General features: G+C 43.3%; 1 protein-coding gene across 1 annotated transcript in view; it reads left to right on the top strand.

Moving 5' to 3' along the window:
* The window catches only part of LOC126545824 (cell adhesion molecule Dscam1-like), a 710,777-nt gene that overhangs the window by 621,510 nt on the left and 66,038 nt on the right, over positions 1-23,229 (top strand). Inside the window, exon 12 of the mRNA XM_055061988.2 lies at positions 11,079-11,319. Within this exon, the coding sequence (XP_054917963.2) occupies positions 11,079-11,319 (241 nt within the window). The remainder of the gene's footprint in view (positions 1-11,078; positions 11,320-23,229) is intronic.

Raw genomic sequence — 23,229 nt, 5'->3', positions numbered from 1 at the left:
TTTCGAATGTCCTGATGACAGCGTCGCGGAAGGCACAGGGTCCTCAACCAAGAAGAGGGTCATTTGCGGCCTAATATCTGGACTTTTTGGAAACTTTCTCGCACATAAACTCCTGTAGAGAGCGAGTGAAGAAGTCGAGTGCTGAAATTTTGAAACTGAAAGCGGCCTCACAAGTTTTCTTACAACATCAACGTCTGGGGTTTATCAAGCCTTGAATTGAATAAACGTCGTCTTTTTGTACCTCTGGTTAAGGTTTGCAAGCACAAAATCAACGTTGACTGGCCCCTATCGGCCTTTCTCCTTTGCTTGGAGCAAACGCGCATGAGAGAGAGAGAGAGAGAGAGAGAGAGATGCAAGAACGGAAGTCCAGAAATTGAAAGACATCGTACGGACTTGGGCCGATTTCTTCCCGTTTTGTCACGAACTGTTGTCGCAAAGTCTCTACTTCTGTCATTTCTTTTTTTTACTTTTTGCTTCTGCTTTCAAGATACTGCATGTGTTAACGAACAAGTTTTTTGGGAACGTTCTTATTTTGTAGACCCGCGATAAAAGCTGTAGGACTTTCCATCAACGTTTTCCCTTGTTTTCTTCGCCGTTCTTCCTGATTCTTTTTTTTTTTTTCTGAAGAGTTGGCATTATAAGCATTCCGCTGCACAGTCTACTGTGCCATCACGAAAAGACGGCGTTGAAAAGAAAAAAAATGGGCCTCCTCGATTTGAGCGCGGCGCTGCCAGGTGAAATTTTTATGCTGGCGGATACATCACAATATTTTGATATTCGAAAGAACAACGCAGCCTTTGATTATTTTGAATGCTGACTAATAGAATATAGGACTTAGGGTAGTGCCGTTTTAGACGTATCCATACAACCTTGGAAAAGAGCCACGTTTCTTCTCATTTTAATGCGACAGTTGTTAAGCGTTCGAAAAACAGGGTTTGCTCCGTCCATCCGTCCATTCCGCCGCATTACGGGGTTCGTTCTTGTGCCGCGATCCGTGCGTCGTGTATTTAGCGTAGGGTACCGATAACGCGCGCAAGATTTTACTGCGACACCACTCGAGTCATCCCGCCGAAGCTGCGCCGTCGTCTGGTCGCTGTCGTCGTCAACATGTCGCTGCCGTCGTAGTCATAATATCATCGTCGTCGTAGTCGTCGTATACCATCGTCATTGTTACGTCCTCGCCATCATCTTTCTTCTCATGCCGTCATCACCGCTGTCCTTTTTTCGTCGTGTAGGATACAGCTAAAAGAGGGTTGCAGGAGCTTTGAAAACATTTCTAGGCGTTGGCTGAGATTGGAGGAGCAAGTAAATGAGTTCAGATACAGAGGAAGCGCTGGATTCTGCTGGCTTTATTATTGTTGTTGTTTTTTTCGTTGAAAACGGAAATCGAACCAGCGTCGAAAGAGAAGTCGAACCAAAGACGCTACATCAACGTCCATTCTTGTTTTGTAGGAAAACAGACTCGACATTTAAAGATATCTGCTTCTGCTGCTACATTTGACAGCTCATAAACTGTGCTTAGAGGCCCGATTTGTGACGCCGTCGCGAAGCAAACAATGAAGCTTTCCGTCGCGCAATAGGAGGCACCAATTCGCGCACGCGGGAAAAGAAAATAGTAAAACAGTTGTTGGAACTTCGTAACCATGGAAATGCGAAAGTGCCAAGAGTGAGCATACCCGTCGCATCAAGATTGTATGCGACGTATCTTGTTCTCTTCGCTCGGACTCCTTCGGCAATCTTCCTTATTTTTGTTACACTAATTTTCCAAGACTTGCAACGGAATTCTTGAAGCACTCTTTCATCGCACCCATTTTAGTTTGCTTTCCGGGAAGTAAAATCGTTCGGTGGTCGCTTAAAGTGCGAAAGAATCAATGGCATTTCTTTTCGCATGCCTCGCATCGATGGTTCCGCTCCTAATTGAAAGCGCTAATTAGTGTACGCTGAAACGCCATGATCGATAGCAGGAACGCGGCTTTTAGCCAACCGAGCGTAAGTTGGCCGAATAGGTTCTTATATCTTTAATCATACTCGTTAACTTTTCCGTTTCTAGATTGGCGACTGTTAGAAAATTTTAGCTATAGGCAATGTATCGACTCCAGATGCTCGCCGCTTGGCAACATTATAGTGAAACGAAAGTTAACGAAGCAAAAAGATTATCATTTTAAATATTATGCTACACACGAAGAAAACGAGAATGTGAGAATATTGTTCTGTGAGACGTATTAAGTTGGCGCAGAGAGATATCATAATGCAGGAACTTCAGCGGCAATTTGTCTATTCTTTCATTTTCTTTTCCTTTTCAGTTCACTACGAACATGAAGCTTATCGCAAATTTAACCCTGATTCATAATGAATTCTAATTTCAAATAGCAATAAGGCCGTAATGTTTCCATGATTTTCTTGGTTTCCCTGTCGGTTCACTTCATATGGTTGTTACTAAAGATGAAGCTCCTCTCTGTTCCTCTTATTCTTCTGGCTCACTGCATAGCGACGGTTTGGATTCTGACTGCCTTGATAATTTGAGCCAACCTACAACGGTTTATCCGCCAGTTACCTGCTTCTAGGATCACGTAGTTTATGGCATCTACGTATGAAATTACCATCCGCTCGCACGTTAGTCAGTGGCACTGGCTAACATTCAAGGAGTATCGCCACGCACCGCGCGATATAAGCTTCTTCACAATCACTGGTTGCTGGGTATGCATAACGATGATGATGATGATGATGATGATGATGATGATGATGATGATGATGATGATGATGATGATGATGATGATGATGATGATGATGATCTTAAAGTCTTTGGCATATACCAACTCAGGGGCTGAAAGCTTGCTTGCTTGTTTCTTACTTGTGCCTCACTTGTGGCTCACTTGTGCCGCCTACCCATTACGGGGGATTGGCCAAGAAGCCGGCGGTTAAAGCTTAAAGGGAAGGGGAAGCGAGAAAACCCTAAACGAAAAAGCAAGTCATGGTCAGGTATACTGTTTATGATAATTAGGAAATAGATTTACCTGGCAGATACAGAAATAAAAATAATTGTAATGGTATATAAACAACAATTTTCTGGGCTTTTTTTGGTATTAGAATAATTTCGAACACACAGTCAGTGATTTAATGAGCTATCCAATTATTGATTTTGAAAATTAACATGGTAGCCTTCTTCTGTCACAGAGATAGTCGCAAATGGCCACGCAGATGTTTTTGTGGCTAAAGCCAAATGAAGAAGCTCCGAAGGAGAGGATATTTGGAATAGCTAAAGAAACGCCCAATTTTCAGAATGAAAATTCGGATTTATTCCTCTGATTTCTAAATCTCCGACACGCTAGTGGAAAGCGCTCAATATTTTCAGGTTCCTGGCAGGTAGGACACAGAAAGGACGGACCGGGCCGTATAGGTGAAAGTTTAATTGTGGGGTGCGGCAGCGTAACCTTATTATGGAGATTTCCAATTTACGTGTGGGACGCCATCAGGGCCCCACAAATGCTTTCTTCTTCTTCGCAGGGCTAGGTTTGGCATGCGTCAGCAAATAAACTGAACGAAGCCGTCGCGGTGGCTTAGTGGATACGACCTTCTGAGCACGTGGCCGTGGGTCCGATACCCAGCCGCGGCGACCGCATTTCGCAAAAATGCAAGAACGCTTGCTTATTTATATTTAGGTGCACGTTCAACAACCCCGTGCGATGTTAGAAGCTAAGCCTGGGCACCCCACTGCAGTGTCTATGACAGACCTAGTCTTGCTTCGGGACGTTAGGCCTCCTGAAATAATCGACCAAAGCGCACGAAGGGACAGCCGCCACACACGGTAGCTCAGTAGTGTCGAACGCGCCATGCGGAGATTGTGAGTTCGGCTCCCAGGTGTTGTCTTCCGCCTTTATTTTCGTTTTCCTTTATTAAGACTATGCATCTTACTGCAAATTTTACCTACATTTCTAATACAGTACATATAACAGTAAGAAAAAAAATTAATTTCTCGTATGCTTCCCTTGGCTTCACTGTTTGTTAGGTTTGTTGATACATATGTCAGAACATCAGAGCCACGAATTAAAAAATAAAATGTTCTGGCAGTCGAGGCATGCATGCCTGAAGTGATACACGACCCTGTGCCAGCGACTGCGGCAGTGGACCTTTCAAATTTAACCTGAAGGCGCAGAATTGAAGTTGCTTTTAGCACAAACGCCGGTGCTTTACAACCATGTATGGTACGTTGGTACATAGAGTGCACGAAAAGAAATTGATTTTCATATAATGAATACCTTCCTCCACAACTGCAGTAGCAGGAACTGAACCCGCATAAGCCCCCGCGGGGAAACGACAAATGAAATAGTTTCCATACTGTATGCCGGCACCAGCATTGTGCAGGATGTTGACAGGTTAGGTAGGCTGAAGGGTAGTTATCGCAGGTTAGAGGCCCTGGATTGCTCTCAGTTTGAAGAAAAAAGAAGAGTAAAGTTAGTCGGGAAGAAAACAGGTCAACCTAGCAGCATTATGCGGCAAAGCAGGTGAATTCAGTCTGGCGCTCGCGAACAAATATGGTGGTTTAGAATAGAGGGATTAGCATATCATGCAGTTAATGAATGAGACCTTAACGAAAATAATTTAAGATGTCACTTTGATGTTAAAGGTAAAGCACTAAGACACTAACCAGGCGATCCCTTCCACGCAACAAAGAACGTAATAAGAAAATGGCAGAACACGCAAGTCTAAACTCAGGGATAAGGTCGGATTGGCTGAACTGTCAAAATATAACGGCAAGCCGAAAATAAGTGACATTCGAAATTATAACACTGGAAACACTACCAAAAAGCAAATGACGGTGCAAGCAAGAAGGAACGATATAAATGCAATGAAGGATAAACAGGGCAACATTATTAGTAATTTTCGTGTCGTAATTAAGGCGCCAGAGTAATTAAATACTTTAATGTCGAGTGCCCAAAACAGCCACGTCTGTACGTGGTTTCAAAGAAGCAACTCAAGTTCCGTGTCTGACCAGGGTTGATGCTTGAAAGACTTTGCAAGATATGTCCAGTGGAATAACGACGGAACAAAATGAATCAACAGTCGATCGGATAAAGCGATGGCGAGAATAATGTACTCGAAAAACTTGGGATGCTTTATGCACGATGCCTCATTGACTTCAAGTGTACCAGGCAATTCAAGGAATGCCAACATATATAATTTATAAGAGAGGAGATATTAAAGAACTGAAAAAAAATTTTAAGCCCAGTAGCTGCCTTTCGCTAATATACAATGCATGCCCATACTAAGGTAATTTTGAATTTGATCACGGCAGGAACAGGATTGCTTTAGAAAGGGAGATTCAACGATTGATAATGTCCATGTCATCGATCAGGTAATTGAGGTCTGTGGAACATAACCAACCTATTACCTTCATAGATTACAAGAAGGCACTTCATTCAGATACCAGCTGTCCGAACGGATTACACAAGTCAAGAAGTAAAGAAAGAATAGGCGAAAACCTTACAAGGAAATTAAATTTCAACCTTAATAATTGCAGTGAATCCCGAAAATACGGTGCGTCAGTGGCTTTCTGGATGTTAAACAAAACTTAGGAACCTTACCAAGTACAGCGCCACTTAATGCATTCCGCAGAACACGTCACTGTCGCCGTCGCTGAGACAGAGACGGTTGCCGCCGCGCATTCAGAAGACTGCGTTTATCGTGAATGGCCATCGAACAAAGCCGCAGACAAATTGAATGCCTTGAGTAGATGGTTTTGGAGATGGTGGGCATTGTATTGCCAAACCATATCCATAAATTATTCGCAGCGCTTTTTTACAACGTAGTTCATCCTGGGCCCCTATAACGTAAAACTATTCCAATATGTTTTTATTCCAATCTCCTGTCGTCAAACTTGTGTAACCGCCGAAGCAAGCATCGGGCAGTGACCCGCAGGGTTGTCTGAGCAGACCAATCAAACGCTCTCCTCGTTTATAGGAGGTCACTTTTCTTTGCTTTAAAAACAAATAACATTGCCTACACTGAGCGGCTTGTCTTATCTAATTGGCTGACAAGAGGCGAGGAGCACGTTCAAGGGGAGAGGCATTCGATGGGGCCGAGCCAGTGCACTGAAAATCGATAACCGGATGAAGAGGGGGGTGCCGGCGTCTGTGATTGGTCCGCTTTCCCTTACTTAGCTTGCGGTGGCTGGTCGAAAATCGCGACGGCAAGGAATGGAAAGTTAAGAATGCCGCTAAAACGAATCCTCATCAAAGAAAAGCTGGCAGAACGAGGTCGTAAACATGGCGAAAGTGCTAGAAAACGTTACACGGCCACGAAAAAAGCTTTATTGTATGCAAATAAACCCATGCTCTCCGGCAGGTGCGAGTTGCCAGTGCCTGAGCTATCGGCGGCAGCCATCTTTTATTGCTTTCGGAACGGGGCAGTCTACCGCTATTCAGAACAAAATCCAGTTTTGTTCGGCATATTAATGCATCTTTAACGCGTACACGTCACTTTGACGTGTGAGTTTTCGCGGTTTTGTGACACCGCGTGACAGGCAGGTGAAGTGGGGGTCCCCGAAAACTTTTGACGAATAGCTGAGGGCTAACGGTGATAAAGCGTCCTATCATAAATAACTATTTTTCTTTTGTTCTTTCCAATCTTGCATAATCAGTGTGCTCACGTCATATAAGATGGGGAGCTATCGCGGTTTTCGTGACATCGCGTGACAGGCAGGCGAAGTAGGGGTGGTCCAGAAAAGTTTTTGACCAATCGCGGAGGACTGATTGCGGAATTGGAATAGAAAAGTTTGGAATAGCTTTATATTATAGCGCCCCAGTCCTGATCTCGATTTCCTAGAAGCCCAGCAGACTACTGTATTACCTTCTTCTTTATGTCGTTATGTCTAGCTGCTTACCTAAAGCAAAATGAATAAATCAGTAAAAAGAATCTCATTGGTCTGCAGATAGTAGGTGCGTAACTTTTTCCGCAAAACCACAACTCCAATCTTGCAATGTCATAACGTGACGCTCTGTTTCTTGTTCGAATCACTTACCGGTAAGCAAATTATTATAATATATGCTCGAGTCGGCAGACAATTCGGGCAGAACCGTCGAGTAAAACATAAATCATCAGAACGAATGTGGCGATGCACTTACCGTCCAACCCGAGAAGCTCGGCAAATGCTTATTTCCTTCAACGGCCCATTCATACGTTAGTGCAGAGGAATCGGGGATAAAGAAGTGGCCGCTAAGACGGGGGGGCGTTGACATGTTGCGTGTTATCAGAACGCCGACGAAGCAACATTTGTTTAATGCCGAGTTAAAATGTGCAACCCCCACCTCCCCCTTTTGTTTGCGCCGTTTCGCGGTAGCCAGGAGGGAGGTACCCTGAGGGCACGTGGCACGTATTGAGGCTCTGCGCACTATCATTACAGTGGCGTGCTCGCGACGCCGCCGCGCTTGCGTGATGCATTGTGAGTTATCCGCGTGCCTCTGCTGGTGCCCCGAAAGCGGAGTGTTCACGCTCTTCCCCCCCAAAAAAACAAACCCTGCACCGTGCCAGGCAGCGCTCGGCTATCGATTTATTGAACGCTCGGACGAGTGTTCATGACTTCTCGTACCGCACTGGTTTGCTGGTCCCCTTGCCTCGCGCTTTCCTCGCTCCCGCGGTCGTGTGTACTACACACGGTCCACTGGTCTTTCGCCCTGCGTTTACAGAGGACTTTAAAGAGACGGTGGTTGAGTGTTTTAACAATGGATATTTCTTTTTATCAAAACTGACTTCATCGAATCTGACCTTCTTCAATCCTGATTGAAGGCATTTCTGATGCATGCTGGCATTTCATCTGACTGCATGAACAGTTCCCCCGCGTGAGTCGCGACACAGCGCATACAGGCTCTGCGTTTGGGTGAATCTTGTAGCGTTTCTGCCAACGAGGGGGTACACATACTCCGTTGGCACCATTTTGCTTGAATCACGATGACAATTGAGCACTGGCAGAACGCCTCTTCAGAAACAGATTTTGCTTTTTGGTGTATCTGTTTACGTGACCACCATGAAAATGGCACGTGTATGTGCACGTGTCGTGAACGTTAGCGCCAGTGTTTTCTCCGAATCTGCATGTTTTAGCTCCCGTGCCACCACAAAGACCATGCGTTACAAGCAGAACTGTCAGTGAGTGCGGTGTACTTTGTCCTACAGCAATATTCCTTTGAAACGACCATCACGGTGAATGGTGTGCGCGTTCTTGTGTTCTATAGGCTGCCACCGGCATCAGTAGGTCGGACATTCTATTCTTGCATTAGCCAAGATAGTATGACTTGCAAACATGCCAAATACTTGAAGCATGCAGAATTAACTCATTGGCAGGCTTCTGTCGCAAGATCATCAACCTTCTCAGATCAGTTTTGCCCCTAGCCCTTATAGCGTTTTTTTTTTTTTTTTTAATCGAAGACCAGTCTTTATTCGCCGCTCCCAACGGCAAGGTGACAAGAACTAAATTAAGCAAGAGAAGGTCTGACCAAGGAGATGTAAAGACAGCACAGCAAAAGAACCGTGATGATCCTTTGCCTCTCATCCAAAGTACTATACAATATGTGACTAGCATTTTTGCGCTAATATTCCGGAAGCACGTGGGTTTGATGGGGCACTAAAGAGCAGCGCTAGAGCATTTAGAAATCGTGAAGTATTCTTTCGATATTCTCTTTTTATTTACCTCGCGGAAAAATGGTTCGCTACTAGCCGAGAAAATGAAGAGCAATTTTTTCCTCATGTATATATATAGCGCAAGAACCGCAGAGCCGGTACGTCAGTGTCACGGCAATAATTTCAAATTACTTTCCCGTGTTTCAACCTTCTCTGTGCAATTTTCAAAACTCGCTAGGTTGATTGGTTTCTTTGCTATGCGATATAGTAATCTATGACACTCACTCCAGAGCAGACGCTGTCCGAATGCACGACATCAGGGAAAGTTGATGTGAGAGCTTCAAGGTACATTGCCGTATATCGCCACCTCGCCACAACAGCGCTCGTCCTGTTGTGTGTGTTTTCGATTGTTGTCTTCGTCTTCTTCGTGCTGCTTGAAGTTTTACTCAATATGAACCAACTCGCCCAAATCAAGTTGTTGCTATTGTTTTCTTGCAATAGCCATTATACGAATACTCCAGTCGAATTTCGCCGTTGTTGTCGCCGTGATGTTTCGTATTAAGTTCAAGTGCGATAAGACCCTATTGTGTCCCGCGCGCCGTATGCTGTGGCTGCTAGAGAATGCGTGCCAGGGTGAATATGCGCACTTGAGGCGCGCTTGCAGTGCCTTGTCTTGCCGCAGGCCCAGTGTTGGAGTTCATGTGATCACGCGTGCTTTAGAGGAGGAGAACGTGCGCCTCCTGCTTTGGCCCGGTCACCACTGCCCATGGCCCTCCGCGCGACTGAGCGCAAACGCGGCCCGCGCGCCATACGTTGAAGTTGTCTGCGGCGGGTGCAAAGTTTGAGCGCGAACCAAGATGGCTGGTGGCCTAATGAGGGCTGTGTTCTCGCGCGCCTAGTATTGGAGGTCGCGTAATTTCAAGTTTCCGAGACGCGGTAAAGTGAGAGGCTGTACGAAGCGTTCGCTCCCCGCTGCCGGCGCCCTTCGCATGTTGTGACGGCAAGTGATGGTGGTCACCGAGTGAGATCTGTTCACGTTTGCCTGCGCGTGCGTGTCACCCTGCTTAATTTGCTTATTAAGAGAATATCTACTGCAATTTATACGGCCGATAAAACTACGAACATTACCTTGTATAATTGTCGAATGCCTTGCTATCACTATCTTTCGCCTTTCGTTATTGCTCCTTTTCTAGGCTACTAACTCCGCGCGCACGGTAAAACGGACGTTATCGGTGTCCCTACAAAAGCGTAATATACAAATCTTTAACTTAGCTTTCCTCTATAGTGTTCCTATAAAAATATTTCAGGATTATTTATTTATGCAAAATTCAGTTTAATCGTTGCTACCCTCGTTTCCCTCTCTCTACTCCGAGACATTCATGAGGCACACCTACCCTCAATGATAACTTATGTTCTTCCGGAATTGTGCCCATGGTTCGTCAAAGCGCCGCTGGGCACTTAGAGAGCCCGCGGCTGATATTGTGTTTTCTTGTTATTTTGCTTCATTTCATGACACTGAGGGAGCGCGTTTGGGCGGTGCCAGATCTGCATGCTATATCTAGTAAAGGTAAGGCTACAACGAAGTCGAGGCCCCAGAGTTTTCTCAGCGACCACCCAATGCGTCGCTCATCACTTAGTATCCCCCATTTTCTGTCGCAACCACGAAGCACTTGTTTCTTATCATACATTCCTTTTTCCCTGCATACAACATGCCACCACCGTATATTGCCTGCGTTTACATGACACGTACCTCACATATTCGCATTTAGTCTTTTATCACGCGTATAACGTATTTCTGTCACACTCCTAGAGCTTCGCTATAAACATTTAGCAGCTAGCGCATCTGGTACTTGCTTATGAATCGGTCATCGTGACGGCGAATTGTAATTCGCTGTTGCCAAATCGAACGGTGTTAGACAAAGTTTTCAGGAACACGTAATGGATGAAACTGAGGCTCTGTACCCAATATATATCATCGCATCTAATAAATAAATTTTTGGCTTGTCAAGTTAGGTGCAAAGGCTCCATTGCTGACCGCTCAACATGACGCGCTTTGATCGGGTCGAGGAGTAACAGTTGTGCAGCTAGCGGTCGACGACATAAAACCTCCAGTACAATTTTTTTAAGTATTTAAGGTAGCCTCCAGAAAGTACAGCGGGGCATAATAATGCATGCAGAGTCTGGAGGGAGGGGCAAGGGGCTAGCTGCACGCTAAACACCGTCAATCGGCATGTCTCACAGAGGAGGGGGGCAGACCTTCCTACCCCCGTTTGGACCCACCAATGGAAAGGGCTTAGAATTTGGTTTTCGCGGACGTATACAGGCGCCTGAGGATTATCTCGGAACATCATTCGCACGACCTTGTCATCGCGAGTGGTCGTGACATTATAGTACAGCGCTGCAGATTCTCAACGACACGGCAGATTCGTTCTTCGTGTATGAGTGACGACGGGGAACTCTGTTTACAGCCGCCTAAAGAGGAGGACTGGAACGGCCACCTGAAGGGCTACTACATCACGTACCGGCCGGCCGGCTCGAACGAGCAGCATTACCACAAAACGGTGGAGGTGCACAACCCGCACCAGCGCCAGGAGATACACCTAACCAACCTGCGGCTCTCCATGTCCTACAGTGTGGCCATCCAGGCCTTCACTGGCAAGGGCACCGGTCCCATGTCACGCGAGGTGCTCGTCAAGACCCTCGACGATGGTGAGTAAGCCTCGCATAGCTGCTGCTGCTCAAGTTTCCTGCTATCGCTCTCAGTGCAAAAGCACACTCTGACACTTAAATCAGTTCTAGCTGCTTATTTTACTTGAGCAACTGCTTCTCCTATATTAATCTCAATCTTCAACACTTCACGTGCTGTTCAGTAGAGTGCGTTTACTCTGCTGAGAATCAACGCACTGCATTGGGGCCGCAGTGAGGATCCAATAGAAAACCTTTAAAATGGATTTTATAAAAGCAGTCTGTTTCTCCCGTAAATGAAACTTCAAACACGTCATTTCTACCTATACTATACACACGCACAGTTCCACTACGAGTAAGTGTTTACGCGAACGCGCGTACTTCGTTCCTCTGAGATACCTAAATAAATTTGATTGTACAAATGTGCACGTCGTACAGAACTATGCGGATATAAGCACACGTTTTGTGCTAAACGTAAAACGCGAAATCACCCTTACAAAATTTTTATAGAAAATCTATAGACAAAAAAAATAAAATTATGGGGTTTTACGTGCCAAAACCACTTTCTGATTATGAGGCACGCCGTAGTGGAGGACTCCGGAAATTTCGACCACCTGGGGTTCTTTAACGTGCACCTAAATCTAAGTACACGGGTGTTTTCGCATTTCGCCCCCATCGAAATGCGGCCGCCGTGGCCGGGATTCGATCCCGCGACCTCGTGCTCAGCAGCCTAACACCATAGCCACTGAGCAACCACGGCGGGTGATCTATAGACAGTCTATAGACATTTGTCTATGAAGTCTATAGACTGTCTATAGATATTTCTTTAGACTAGTCTATAGACTTATGACCATACACTTTTTATAGACTAGTCTATAAAAAAAAGTCTGGGTCTATAGACTTTCTATAGACTTTCTGTAGATTAATGAAAACACGTTTGCAGACAAATGTCTGCAGAATGCCTATAGACAATAGTGTATAGGCTTATAAAGCTCTACTTTTGTAAAATGAAGTCTATAGAATGTCTATAGATAAATATCTATAAACTGTCTATGGAGAAATGTCTGTAGACTGTCTATAGACATTTGTTTAGACTTGTCTATAGACAGTCTGGCCATAAGTCTATAGACTTGTGGCCATACACTTTTATATACTTGTCTATAAAATGTCTGAGTCTACAGGTGCTCTATAGACTGTCTATACACTAATGAAAATTCACGTTTGTAGACAAGTGTCTGCAGAATGTCTACAGACAAAAGTGTATAGGGTTATACAGTTCTACTTTTGTCGACTGAAGTCTATGGAATGTCTATAGACAAGTGTCTGTAGATAGTCTAAAGACATTTGCTTATAGACATTGTATAGACTTCAGTCAACAAAAATAGAACTTTATACAGCAGTTCTACTTTTGTAGACTGAAATCTATAAAATGTATATAAGCAAATGTCTAGAGACCATCTATAGACATTTGTCAATAGACATTCCATAGACTTCAGTCTATAAAAGTAGAACTATATACAGTTTTGCTTTCGCAGACTCAAGTCTATAAAATGTCTAGACTATCTATAGACATTTGTCTATAGACATCCCATATACCAGTCTACAAAAATAGAACTGTTCACAGCAGTTCTACTTTTCTAGACTGAAATCTATAAAATGTCTATAAGCAAATGTCTAGAGACTATCTATAGACATTTGTCAATAGACATTCCATAGACTTCAGTCTATGAAAGTAGAACTACAGTTTTACTTTTGCAGACTGAAGTCTATAAATGTCTATAGACTATCTATAGAAATTTGTCTATAGACATTCTATAGACTTCAGTCTACAAAAGTAGAACTGTATATTCCTATACACTTTTCTCTATAGACATTCTGCAGACATCTGTCTACAAACATTAATTTCTATTATTCTATAGACAGTTTAGAGAGTGTCTATAGACTCACACATTTTTTAGACTACTCTACAAAAAGTTTTAGGTCATAATTCATAGACTGTCTGTAGACAATTCCTGCAGATCAGTCTATAACTAATCCATAGATTTTAGCCTTACACTATTTGTTGATTATTGCGATACGCGGTGTCCGAGCTAACATAATTTCAGTGAAGCTGTTCAACGAAGAATAATGTAAAGAAAGACGGCGCAGTAAGATCCGAACTTAAGACTTATGGTGTTCAGCCGTCAGGGATCTGACCTGTAGGTCTTTTTATAATAGTATATATTGCACCGTGTTCTTTTTAAATCTTTGATTTTCATTGTTCAGATTGGCTAAAATAGCCAGGACCGACACGCTATATACTAGCTATATAAACCACATTTTGCTATGTTTCGATTATATATAAACACTCGCTGCTGGGGTTGTTAATAAGCAGTCTATTAGAAATGTCTATAAATATGTACTGCATCCAGCATGCAATGGGAACATACCCAGGGAACTGTACATAGAAAACCATGCATGCGGATGGAAGCAGTCGAAAAATCTAAAATGCATGTAGCCATGAATCTTTATGCAAGACTGCATGAGTATTTGTGCAGAAGCACATGTAAGAAATATTACATTTACATGCAATGGATCCGCTTGAACGAAATCTGCTAGCTATCTGCTATCTACAAGTTAGCTTACATTTTTGTTTACATAAGCCGGCAAACAATTTTTGAATGTATATTATGTATGTTCACGTCTCATCTGTACTTATGCATTAATGTCGACAGCTTAATAATGCTCCTGAACCAGCTGCACTCTCATATGTTGCATGAACAGAAAAAAAATGAAGCAGTTACACTAGTGCTGAATCATGCAATGCAAAAAAGAAAACAAGTGCACCGGCATTGAATTAACTCTTTTTATTGCGCGATATATTATTTTCTTAAAGTGCACGTCTTACGCTATGATCAAAAGAGACTATTTACCGATTTACAGACTACTTCCCCTTAGCAAGCTAGGCCACGAGGCCGGCCTTGACCCTCGTGTCACATGTTCCGAAGATGCTGCAAGTGTATGCTGCAAATAAGTAGATGCAACAATGTCAGGAAAAAATAATTGTGTATTCTTTGTATGTTCATTAAGCAGCTTAATATATTTATTCAAACTGTGTAAGTCAATACTCAGTGCGGTTTAAGTATGAGTAATGGCTGCTTGTGAATACAAATCAGTACTAGAATGAAATGTTTCATTTCATGGCATGATGAGCAATTAAACAGTCCCAACTGCTGCTGGTGCTACAGCAACAGTATGTTGCTTTTAAGACAAGTTCATATATGACACATTATTGTAATTATCCCAAATGTCCTCTATATCAATTGCTGAAATAAGGTTACCGAGTTGGACTGTCTGCATTTTTTGGCTGGTAATTAAATATACCCCCGCCGAGGGATATGCTCAGAAGTGTGACTGGAGTATTCACAGTATCATGCCAAATATTGTAATTTATTTTCCTTAATACACATTTAAACGTCTTTCTCATACTCTTAAATGAATGGGTCATTGGCCATAACTTCAACAGAAGGCAGCTCGATTGATTGTATAGATATGGTCACTTAGTTTCTTACAGATAATGAGGCCTCTTGGGCATGCTAACATAGCTGCAAGTTGCGTATACCACATGAGCACCCGAAATACCACGCGAGCACTTTCTTTCATGCCACGACAGATATGCACCTTCTGGGAAACAAAACTGAAACTATAGTGCTATCAATGCTATCCCAGTAAATATTTAAGGTGCTCTCCAACATGAGTAATTTTTCTAGGGTTTCGAGGTTCAGGACTTTTACTTAACGCAAAAAATGGAGTAATAAATGTCATGTCAGTGTGCTTGACATTCATATTTTTTTCAATAAATGGGACCAATTTGCCTCAATTTTTTATGAGGTGAAACGTTTCAAAAATATATTTAATAGAGACATTCTCTGTAAACCTTGTATTACATATAACAAGACAGCATACCTATGATGACCTTTTCAAATTCCAAGCCTTCCCTGGCTGTTTTCATGAAAATTCCCCGGCAATCTATGACACCCGCAGCTTAAGTGCAATAAAAAGATATTGTGGTTTAATGTTTGCCAAGTACTGCCAGTCCATAATAGTTAGATAAAACGAATAACACATCAGTCACTTCACATGCAGTATTAGATTCAACTGATTTGAATCCCTTGTTGAATAAAGCGGACAAGGGCTTGGGCAAGTTCGTAATGCATGGCAACACGAGCACAGCACGGAAGACACGGACACAGAGAGACACACACGTAAAGCAAATGCAACAATGTGATGGAAAACTATTCAATGAGTTATTTTTACGGTTCAATAGTTGCTTTAGATATAATTTTCTCTCATCACTTATGTCTCTAGTTAACTCGGTTTACCGCTCACTAAAGACTACATGGTAATAGGAATCAGTACCATTATGTTTCATTACGTTATACTATGATGAGCAGTTAGACAACCGAATGGTCGCCCGTGCCAGCAACGGTACATATCGTTTCAAGACAGGTTCATGTGATACATAGTGTACTTATCAAAATAAAAAACACATGCGAGAATCCCAAACGATTCCTATAATAGTAATTGCTGAAACAAAGATACCCGGCTGGACTGTGCACATTTTTCGGGTGTTAATGCAATATGTCCGTGCCGAACGAACATGCTCATAATAGTGACTGCAGTTTCGAGCAGGCACGTTAAGAATTGCAATTTATTTCCGCTTAGAACAGTCTGCAATGTCTCTTTCCTCATACTGCAAGATGAATACATTTGCCACACTTTGAGTAGAACGCACATGAATGGGGGGTATTCATAAGGTTACTTATCGGCTACAATATGTTACGATTGCTTAGGTGTGTTGATAAGGGTAGAACAAGGGCAATGTCAACTGAATTATTTGAATATTCTGTGCGTTATCTACTAAGACAAGACCACCAAATGGATAATCTGGCTCTTTTTTTCTTTTGTACAGCGCATGTAGTATACAGTCTGTCCAAGACGACGGCACTAAATGCAACAGTAATGAAAACCGGAACACCTATTACGCACGACATTTTAATTTAATTAATTATGGGGTTTTACGTGCAAAAACCACTTTTTGATTATGAGGCACGCCGTAGTGGAGGACTCCGGAAATTTCGACCACCTGGGGTTCTTTAACGTAATCTGAATCTAAGTACACGGGTGTTTTCGCCTTTCGCCCCCATCGAAATGCGGCCCGCATGGCCGGGATTCGATCCCGCAACCTCGTGCTCAGCAGCCCAACACCAACACACGACAAGGGCTTCATACCATGCACGGTTGACAAAATGCGAATCTTCGCCAGCAGCTGCCTAAGGATTAACAACACGTAAACTTCATAACGCGGAAGCATCGAAAGGCGCTTAACGCTTTTCAAATAGCCCGAAAAATAACTTTTTCTGCTAAACTGTTTAAAATAAAAGAAACCAAAAAGAAATCGTCCAACTATCATCAAACGCGATGCCTTCAGTTTGAAACGTATAAAGGTGCTTCACCGAGCGGCTAATTTATTGTTCTCTAATTTCTTCGGCAAAGTTGCGAAGCTGCGAGTGACTGAGCTTATCGCAGATTTCATACTCCAAAAGCTTTTGCGGTTGCATATATTTAGATTGGGTGAATCTAGATATTTCTTCAAGTGTCGTGTTTTGCTTGCGGTAACTTCCCAAAATTATTTAGATTGGTTGCCAGGAACCTAAAAACACTGCTACTTTTACCCTATACGAAAACAGCAGCGCACTCACTGCTGATGCAGGCCCCGCAAACACGGCCTTTCATCCGAGTATGCTAGCGTTTATTCAACGTAATGTAATGTAATGTAATGTAATGTAATGTAATGTATGTAATGTATGAAATGTATGTAATGTATGTAATGTAATGCCTGCTGGGCCTTTAGGGTATTTGAATAAATAAATAAACTATATGTCTCTGTTTGAAAATTCCTCATGCTAACACAATTTCGAGATGTATACGTAAAGCGTGTCACGAGAATTTCACTACACGGCGCACCATTCATGGCGGCTTGATCGAGCGCCACGAAACGAGATCTACCACACTGGCTGCTCAACACACACAATCCACTTAGTGGCAGCTCAGTATCAAGGTAAAACATGGTGTATCTTTTATTTACGCACATCAACTATGACGCTAAAATCAACAAGCGTGAGCAATCGCTTGGCGTAAAACATTCCATGTAGTAGAAGAGAGAACAGGAGCGCGTTATCAAATCATGTAAACGACAAACCGACACTATGCCCGAGTCGCCTGTGCTACATGCGGCCGGTTCGCGCTGCGAAATGCGTCCTCCTAATCATGAGCTATTCACGGAAAACATCCTTGCTAAAGCTTACCGCTCAGCGTAGTTAACGTGTGATGCCACAAAAAAGACACACATACACAGACACCAAGGTTCAGGCGGACACCACCACAAGCGTTTAGGTGCCTGGCGCACTCGTTGAGAATTCAAATTGACGCGGACAGATGGCACACCGCCGTCGCTGCCATTGCGCATGCGCAGGAGCTCAGGGCGCCGAGGGTGTGCGCACTCCGAGAAGTCCGAGCGCCTTTTCCTTCGTAATTTTTTTTTTTGTCGCTTTCTCTCTCCCTGCGCGGCATGCATGCGCGCGGAACGGGTTGCTTTTCTTATCCATTTTTTTTTTATGGATGAAGGAAATGCGCTGTCAAGTTGTATTACAAACACTGTGGACTATCGTATGGAACTGGAACGCACACTGGATGAATGCGCTGTTTGTAAAAACCATTACAGGGCCCGTCAGGCGCTTGCATTATCGCCAGCGACGATGAGTAATACAGTGCATTTCTAGCATATCTTCCAGCGTACCGTCAAATGTGATACCCGCCCATTTGTTAGTGTAAATTTTATGTTCCCATGATAGGTCAAAGCAACCAGTACAGCAATGATGTACTCATATGAGTGGCCGCGCAGGCATATACCACCTGCGAAATACTGGGTGGGCTCAGAGGATTTGGCACATATTTTAAGTGAATCAGAAACTTCTATGAGCTTATAGTGCAGGATATCACTCAACAAAAAACCACCCGATGCTAGTGATGCAGCCGAGATATGAGGACAACGTGAAAAGTATTTGAGAATCGGACAACAAACAACACGCACACCACATGCACTACATCGGTTCATCGCTCGCTCACAAAGTCCGCGTTGTCAGCTACAAACATTACGAGTCTCTGTGCTGTTTGCTTGATGCCTGTTTGGAATACGCTTGTAGCTAAAGTTGGCGTTCATACCATCTATTATCACAATTGGATCGGCGTTTTGCTTTCTTTATTCTACTGCCGCAAAACTCATGCTATGACAACTGTGAAGACTGGCTTGGGATTGCCGAGAGTGACTACGTAGATCATATCATATGGTCAACAAATGCGGAGGTATACACTATGTGTATACTAAAGTCTACAAATAGGCTCTACAGCAATCTCAGCAGTAAACAACTTCAGTGGCTTATATCAAACGCAGCTCCGTATTATCCGCGCTTGGTTACAGCGTACACGGGTTGGGCCCAGATTAACGATTTTTGTCTATTGTCAATCATAGACGGCATGTAAACCTGAAGCAATAAGAATTTTACAGTATCGGCTGTTTTCTACTTCACCTCACGAATTACCACAATCGGTATACGGGCTGTTCGCACATGTTAACATGACCTTTGGTGACGTCCCACCCTATGGCCTTCATCGGCGGTGATATAAGAATCCGTGAAGAATAATTGGAATTGCATAGAAGTATACGGGGTGTTTCACTTAATTTGAGCCAGACCTTACAATGTGCAAATGCTACGTAGCTGGAGAGAACCAAGGTAATGTAGTTTGCCGTCGCTTGGAGATACTAAGATTTTTTTTTGCATTCCCCTGGTTAGATAATTAGTGTTAATTAATTTCTCAGTTATTATAATTATATGAAAATTCTGAATGGGCAAATCGTAGAACAACATGAGAAACTCTCGATACAGCTTTCTCTTGCTCAACACGTGCTCCATAGAAGTTTTTCCGAGCGTGAAGAAGCCCGCGATTACACACCGTGTGCCTCGAGCGGCAAGTCGCGCAGCAGTGTGTGTGTGTGTGTGTGTGTGTGTGTGTGTGTGTGTGTGTGTGTGTGTGTGTGTGTGTGTGTGTGTGTGTGTGTGTGTGTGTGTGTGTGTGTGTGTGTGTGTGTGTGTGTGTGTGTGTGTGTGTGTGTGTGTGTGTGTGTGTGTGTGTGTGTGTGTGTGTGTGTGTGTGTGTGTGTGTGTGTGTGTGTGTGTGTGTGTGTGTGTGTGTGTGTGTGTGTGTGTGAAGAACTACGTAGACTGGGAATAGAGAAAAAGAAATGTACACCTTATCAACTTTTGTCTATAGACGATCTATAAACTGGGAGAAGACAAAATTAATCAACACCTTATCGACTCTCGTCCGTAGACAGTCTAATGACAAAGAGTCAATAAGGATAAATGGAGACTGTATCGAATTTTGTGCACAGGTAATCTATAGGGCGGAAATAGACAAAAAGGAACACGCATCGATCGACTTTTTTATATAGACCGACTATAGAATGGGAGTAGTCAAAAAGAAGTAGAAACTTTATCGACTCTCGCCTATAGACAGTCTACAGACAAAGAATAGACAAAAGTAAATAGAGACTGTATCGACTTTCCTCTATAGGTAGTCTATAGAGGGAAAGTAGACAAAAAGAAACAAACGCTTTATCGACTTTTTTCTATAGACCGTCTATAGAATGCGAGTAGACAAAAAGAAATAGAAATCTTATCGACTTTCGTCTATAGACAGTCTGTAGAGAAACAAAGGACTAAAGTAAACGGAGTCTGTATTGACTTTCGTCTATAGAAGCCTATTGAGGGGACATCGACAAAAAGAAACAAACATCTTATCGACTTTTTTTCTATAGACCGTCTATAGTATGTCAGTAGACAAAAAGAAATAGAAACCTTATGGACTTTCGTCTATAAACAGTCTATAGCCTTTGTATCAACAAAATACCAAATCTATAGAAAGGCAGGAACGTCTATAAAAGTCTATAGACTATCTATAAAAAATCTAAACTCATTTTTGTAAGGGCAGGATAGCGTGCCTCCACGTTCACACACTTGTGATTGTATAGCTCGAATGCGCAGTTCTGAAGCAGCAGGTTGTTTAAATAATCAGCTATCTAGCGGCGCATCGTCGCTCCCTTAAATTCAATCACCCGTTCGTCTATATTTCCGTTCGTTCTTCAACCGGCGCTATAGTTGCTCATGGTTTAAGTTAGGTGCAAAACTTCATTACCACCATGTTATAGCATGCAGTGCAGTGTAAAGACCCATCTCAAACAGAGTCTACCCTGACTCCTATTTCGTTTTTTTTTTTCACTCTCACAGCTCATAGCTATTAATTTACCCATCGCTCAGAAGGAGCCTCATTTGAGTCTCCGTTCCCGGTCGTTGCGCCTAAGCGCGTAACTGGTGTCGCCGCCGTCGGCGGCTTCGAATTCCTGAAATAGCCGGCACCTTGGTCGTCAATCCAAATTTTACACTTCGGGCCAAACATTTCGCGCTCCATTCTGCCCACGGCCAAATGACCTTTGTACACGCTGCTGCGCAAAACCTGTTGCGCGTGGGCGCAGGCAGTATGCATTAATTTTCCAGGGCTCAATGAGTGTTCGATTTTCGCTTAGGTACGTTCTTCCTGGCGAAAGACTAACATGGGCGGCTTGCACAAGCAGTAGTATTGACGCGCAGAATAATAAATCAAATCTCGGGAAAGAAGGTGGGCGTGGACTTTTAGCATCAATTTATTACGAACGTCTAAAGCATAAGAGCTTCATCTGATGGGAGCACTGTTAGCTTCTTCAATTAATATTAAAAACTCGCTTTGCGTCTAATGAGAAAAGGGAATCATTAGTTAGAGAGTGCGAGAGAGAAACTGCTTGCGTGGATTTGTGTGGATCCGTATATATGTGTAACAATACTCGATGGCCAACAGGTGTTTAGGATTCATCATCATCATCATCATCAGCCTGGTTATGCCCACTGCAGGGCAAAGGCCTCTCCCATACTTCTCTAACTACCTCGGTCATGTGCTAATTGTGGCCATGTTGTCCCTGCAAACTTCTTAATCTCATCCGCCCACCTAACTTTCTGCCGCCCTCTGCTACGCTTTCCTTCCCTTGGAATCCATTCCGTAACTCTTAATGACCATCGGTTATCTTCCCTCCTCATTACGCGTCCTGTCCATGTCCATTTCTTTTTCTTGATTTCAACTAAGATATCATTAACTCGCGTTTGCTCCCTCACCCAATCTGCTCTTTTCTTATCCCTTAACGTTACACCTATCATTCTTCTTTCCATAGTTCGTTGCGTCGTCCTCAATTTAAGTAGAACCCTTTTCGTAAGCCTCCAGGTTTCTGCCCCGTACGTGAGTACTGGTAAGACACAGCTGTTATAAACTTTTCTCTTGAGGGATAATGGCAACCTGCTGTTCATGATCTGAGAGTGCCTGCCAAACGCACCCCAGCCCATTCTTATTCTTCTGATTATTTCAGTCTCATGATCCGGATCCACAGTCACTACCTGTCCTAAGTAGATCTATTCTCTTACCACTTCCAGTGCCTCACTACCTATTGTAAACTGCTGTTCCCTTCCGAGACTGTTAAACATTACTTTAGTTTTCTGCAGATTAATTTTTAGACCCACCCTTCGGCTTTGCCTCTCCAGGTCAGTAAGCATGCATTGCAGTTGGTCCCCTGAGTTACTAAGCAAGGCAATATCGTCAGCGAATCGCAAGTTACTAAGGTATTCTCCATTAACTATTATCCCCAATTCTTCCCAATCCAGGTCTCTGAATACCTCCTGTAAACACGCTGTGAATAGCATCGGAGAGATCGTATCCCCCTGCCTGACACCTTTCTTTATTGGGATTTTGGTGCTTTCTTTATGGAGGACTACGGTGGCTGTGGAGCCGCTATAGATGTCATTCAGTATTTTTACATACGGCTCGTCTACACCCTGATTCCGCAATGCCTCCATGACTGCTGAGGTTTCGACTGAATCAAACGCTTTCTCGTAATCAATGAAAGCTATATATAAAGGTTGGTTATATTCCGCAGATTTTTCTATCACCTGATTGATAGTGTGAATATGGTCTATTGTTGAGTAACCTTTACGGAATCCTGCCTGGTCCTTTGGTTGACGGAAGTCTAAGGTGTTCCTGATTCTATTTGCAATTACCTTAGTAAATACTTTGTAGGCAACGGGCAGTAAACTGTTCGGTCTATAATTTTTCAAGTCTTTGGCGTCCCCTTTCTTATGGATTAGGATTATGTTAGCGTTTTTCCAAGATTCCGGTACGCTCGAAGTGATGAGGCATTGCGTATACAGGGTGGCCAGTTTCTCTAGAAGAATCTGCCCACCATCCTTCAACAAATCTGCTGTTACCTGATCCTCCCCAGCTGCCTTCCCCCTTTGCATAGCTCCCAAGGCATTCTTTACCTCTTCCGGTGTTACCTGTGGGATTTCAAATTCCTCTAGACTATTCTCTCTTCCATTATCGTCGTGGGTGCCACTGGTACTGTATAAATCTCTATAGAACTCCTCAGCCACTTGAACTATCTCATCCATATTAGTACTGATATTGCCTGCTTTGTCTCTTAACGCATACATCTGATTCTTGCCAATTCCTAGTTTCTTCTTCACTGCTTTTAGGCTTCCTCCGTTCCTGAGAGCATGTTCAATTCTATCCATATTATACTTCCTCATGTCAGCTGTCTTACGCTTGTTGATTAACTTCGAAAGTTCTGCCAGTTCTATTCTAGCTGTAGGGTTACAGGCTTTCATACATTGGCGTTTCTTGATCAGATCTTTCGTCTCCTGCGATAGCTTGCCGGTATCCTGTCTAACGGAGTTACCACCGACTTCTATTGCACACTCC

Source organism: Dermacentor andersoni, chromosome 1 (genome assembly GCF_023375885.2).
Source record: "Dermacentor andersoni chromosome 1, qqDerAnde1_hic_scaffold, whole genome shotgun sequence".
NCBI lineage: Eukaryota > Metazoa > Arthropoda > Arachnida > Ixodida > Ixodidae > Dermacentor > Dermacentor andersoni.
The sequence above is the reverse complement of the archived record's forward strand: the minus strand, read 5'-3'. Positions and strand labels throughout refer to the sequence as shown.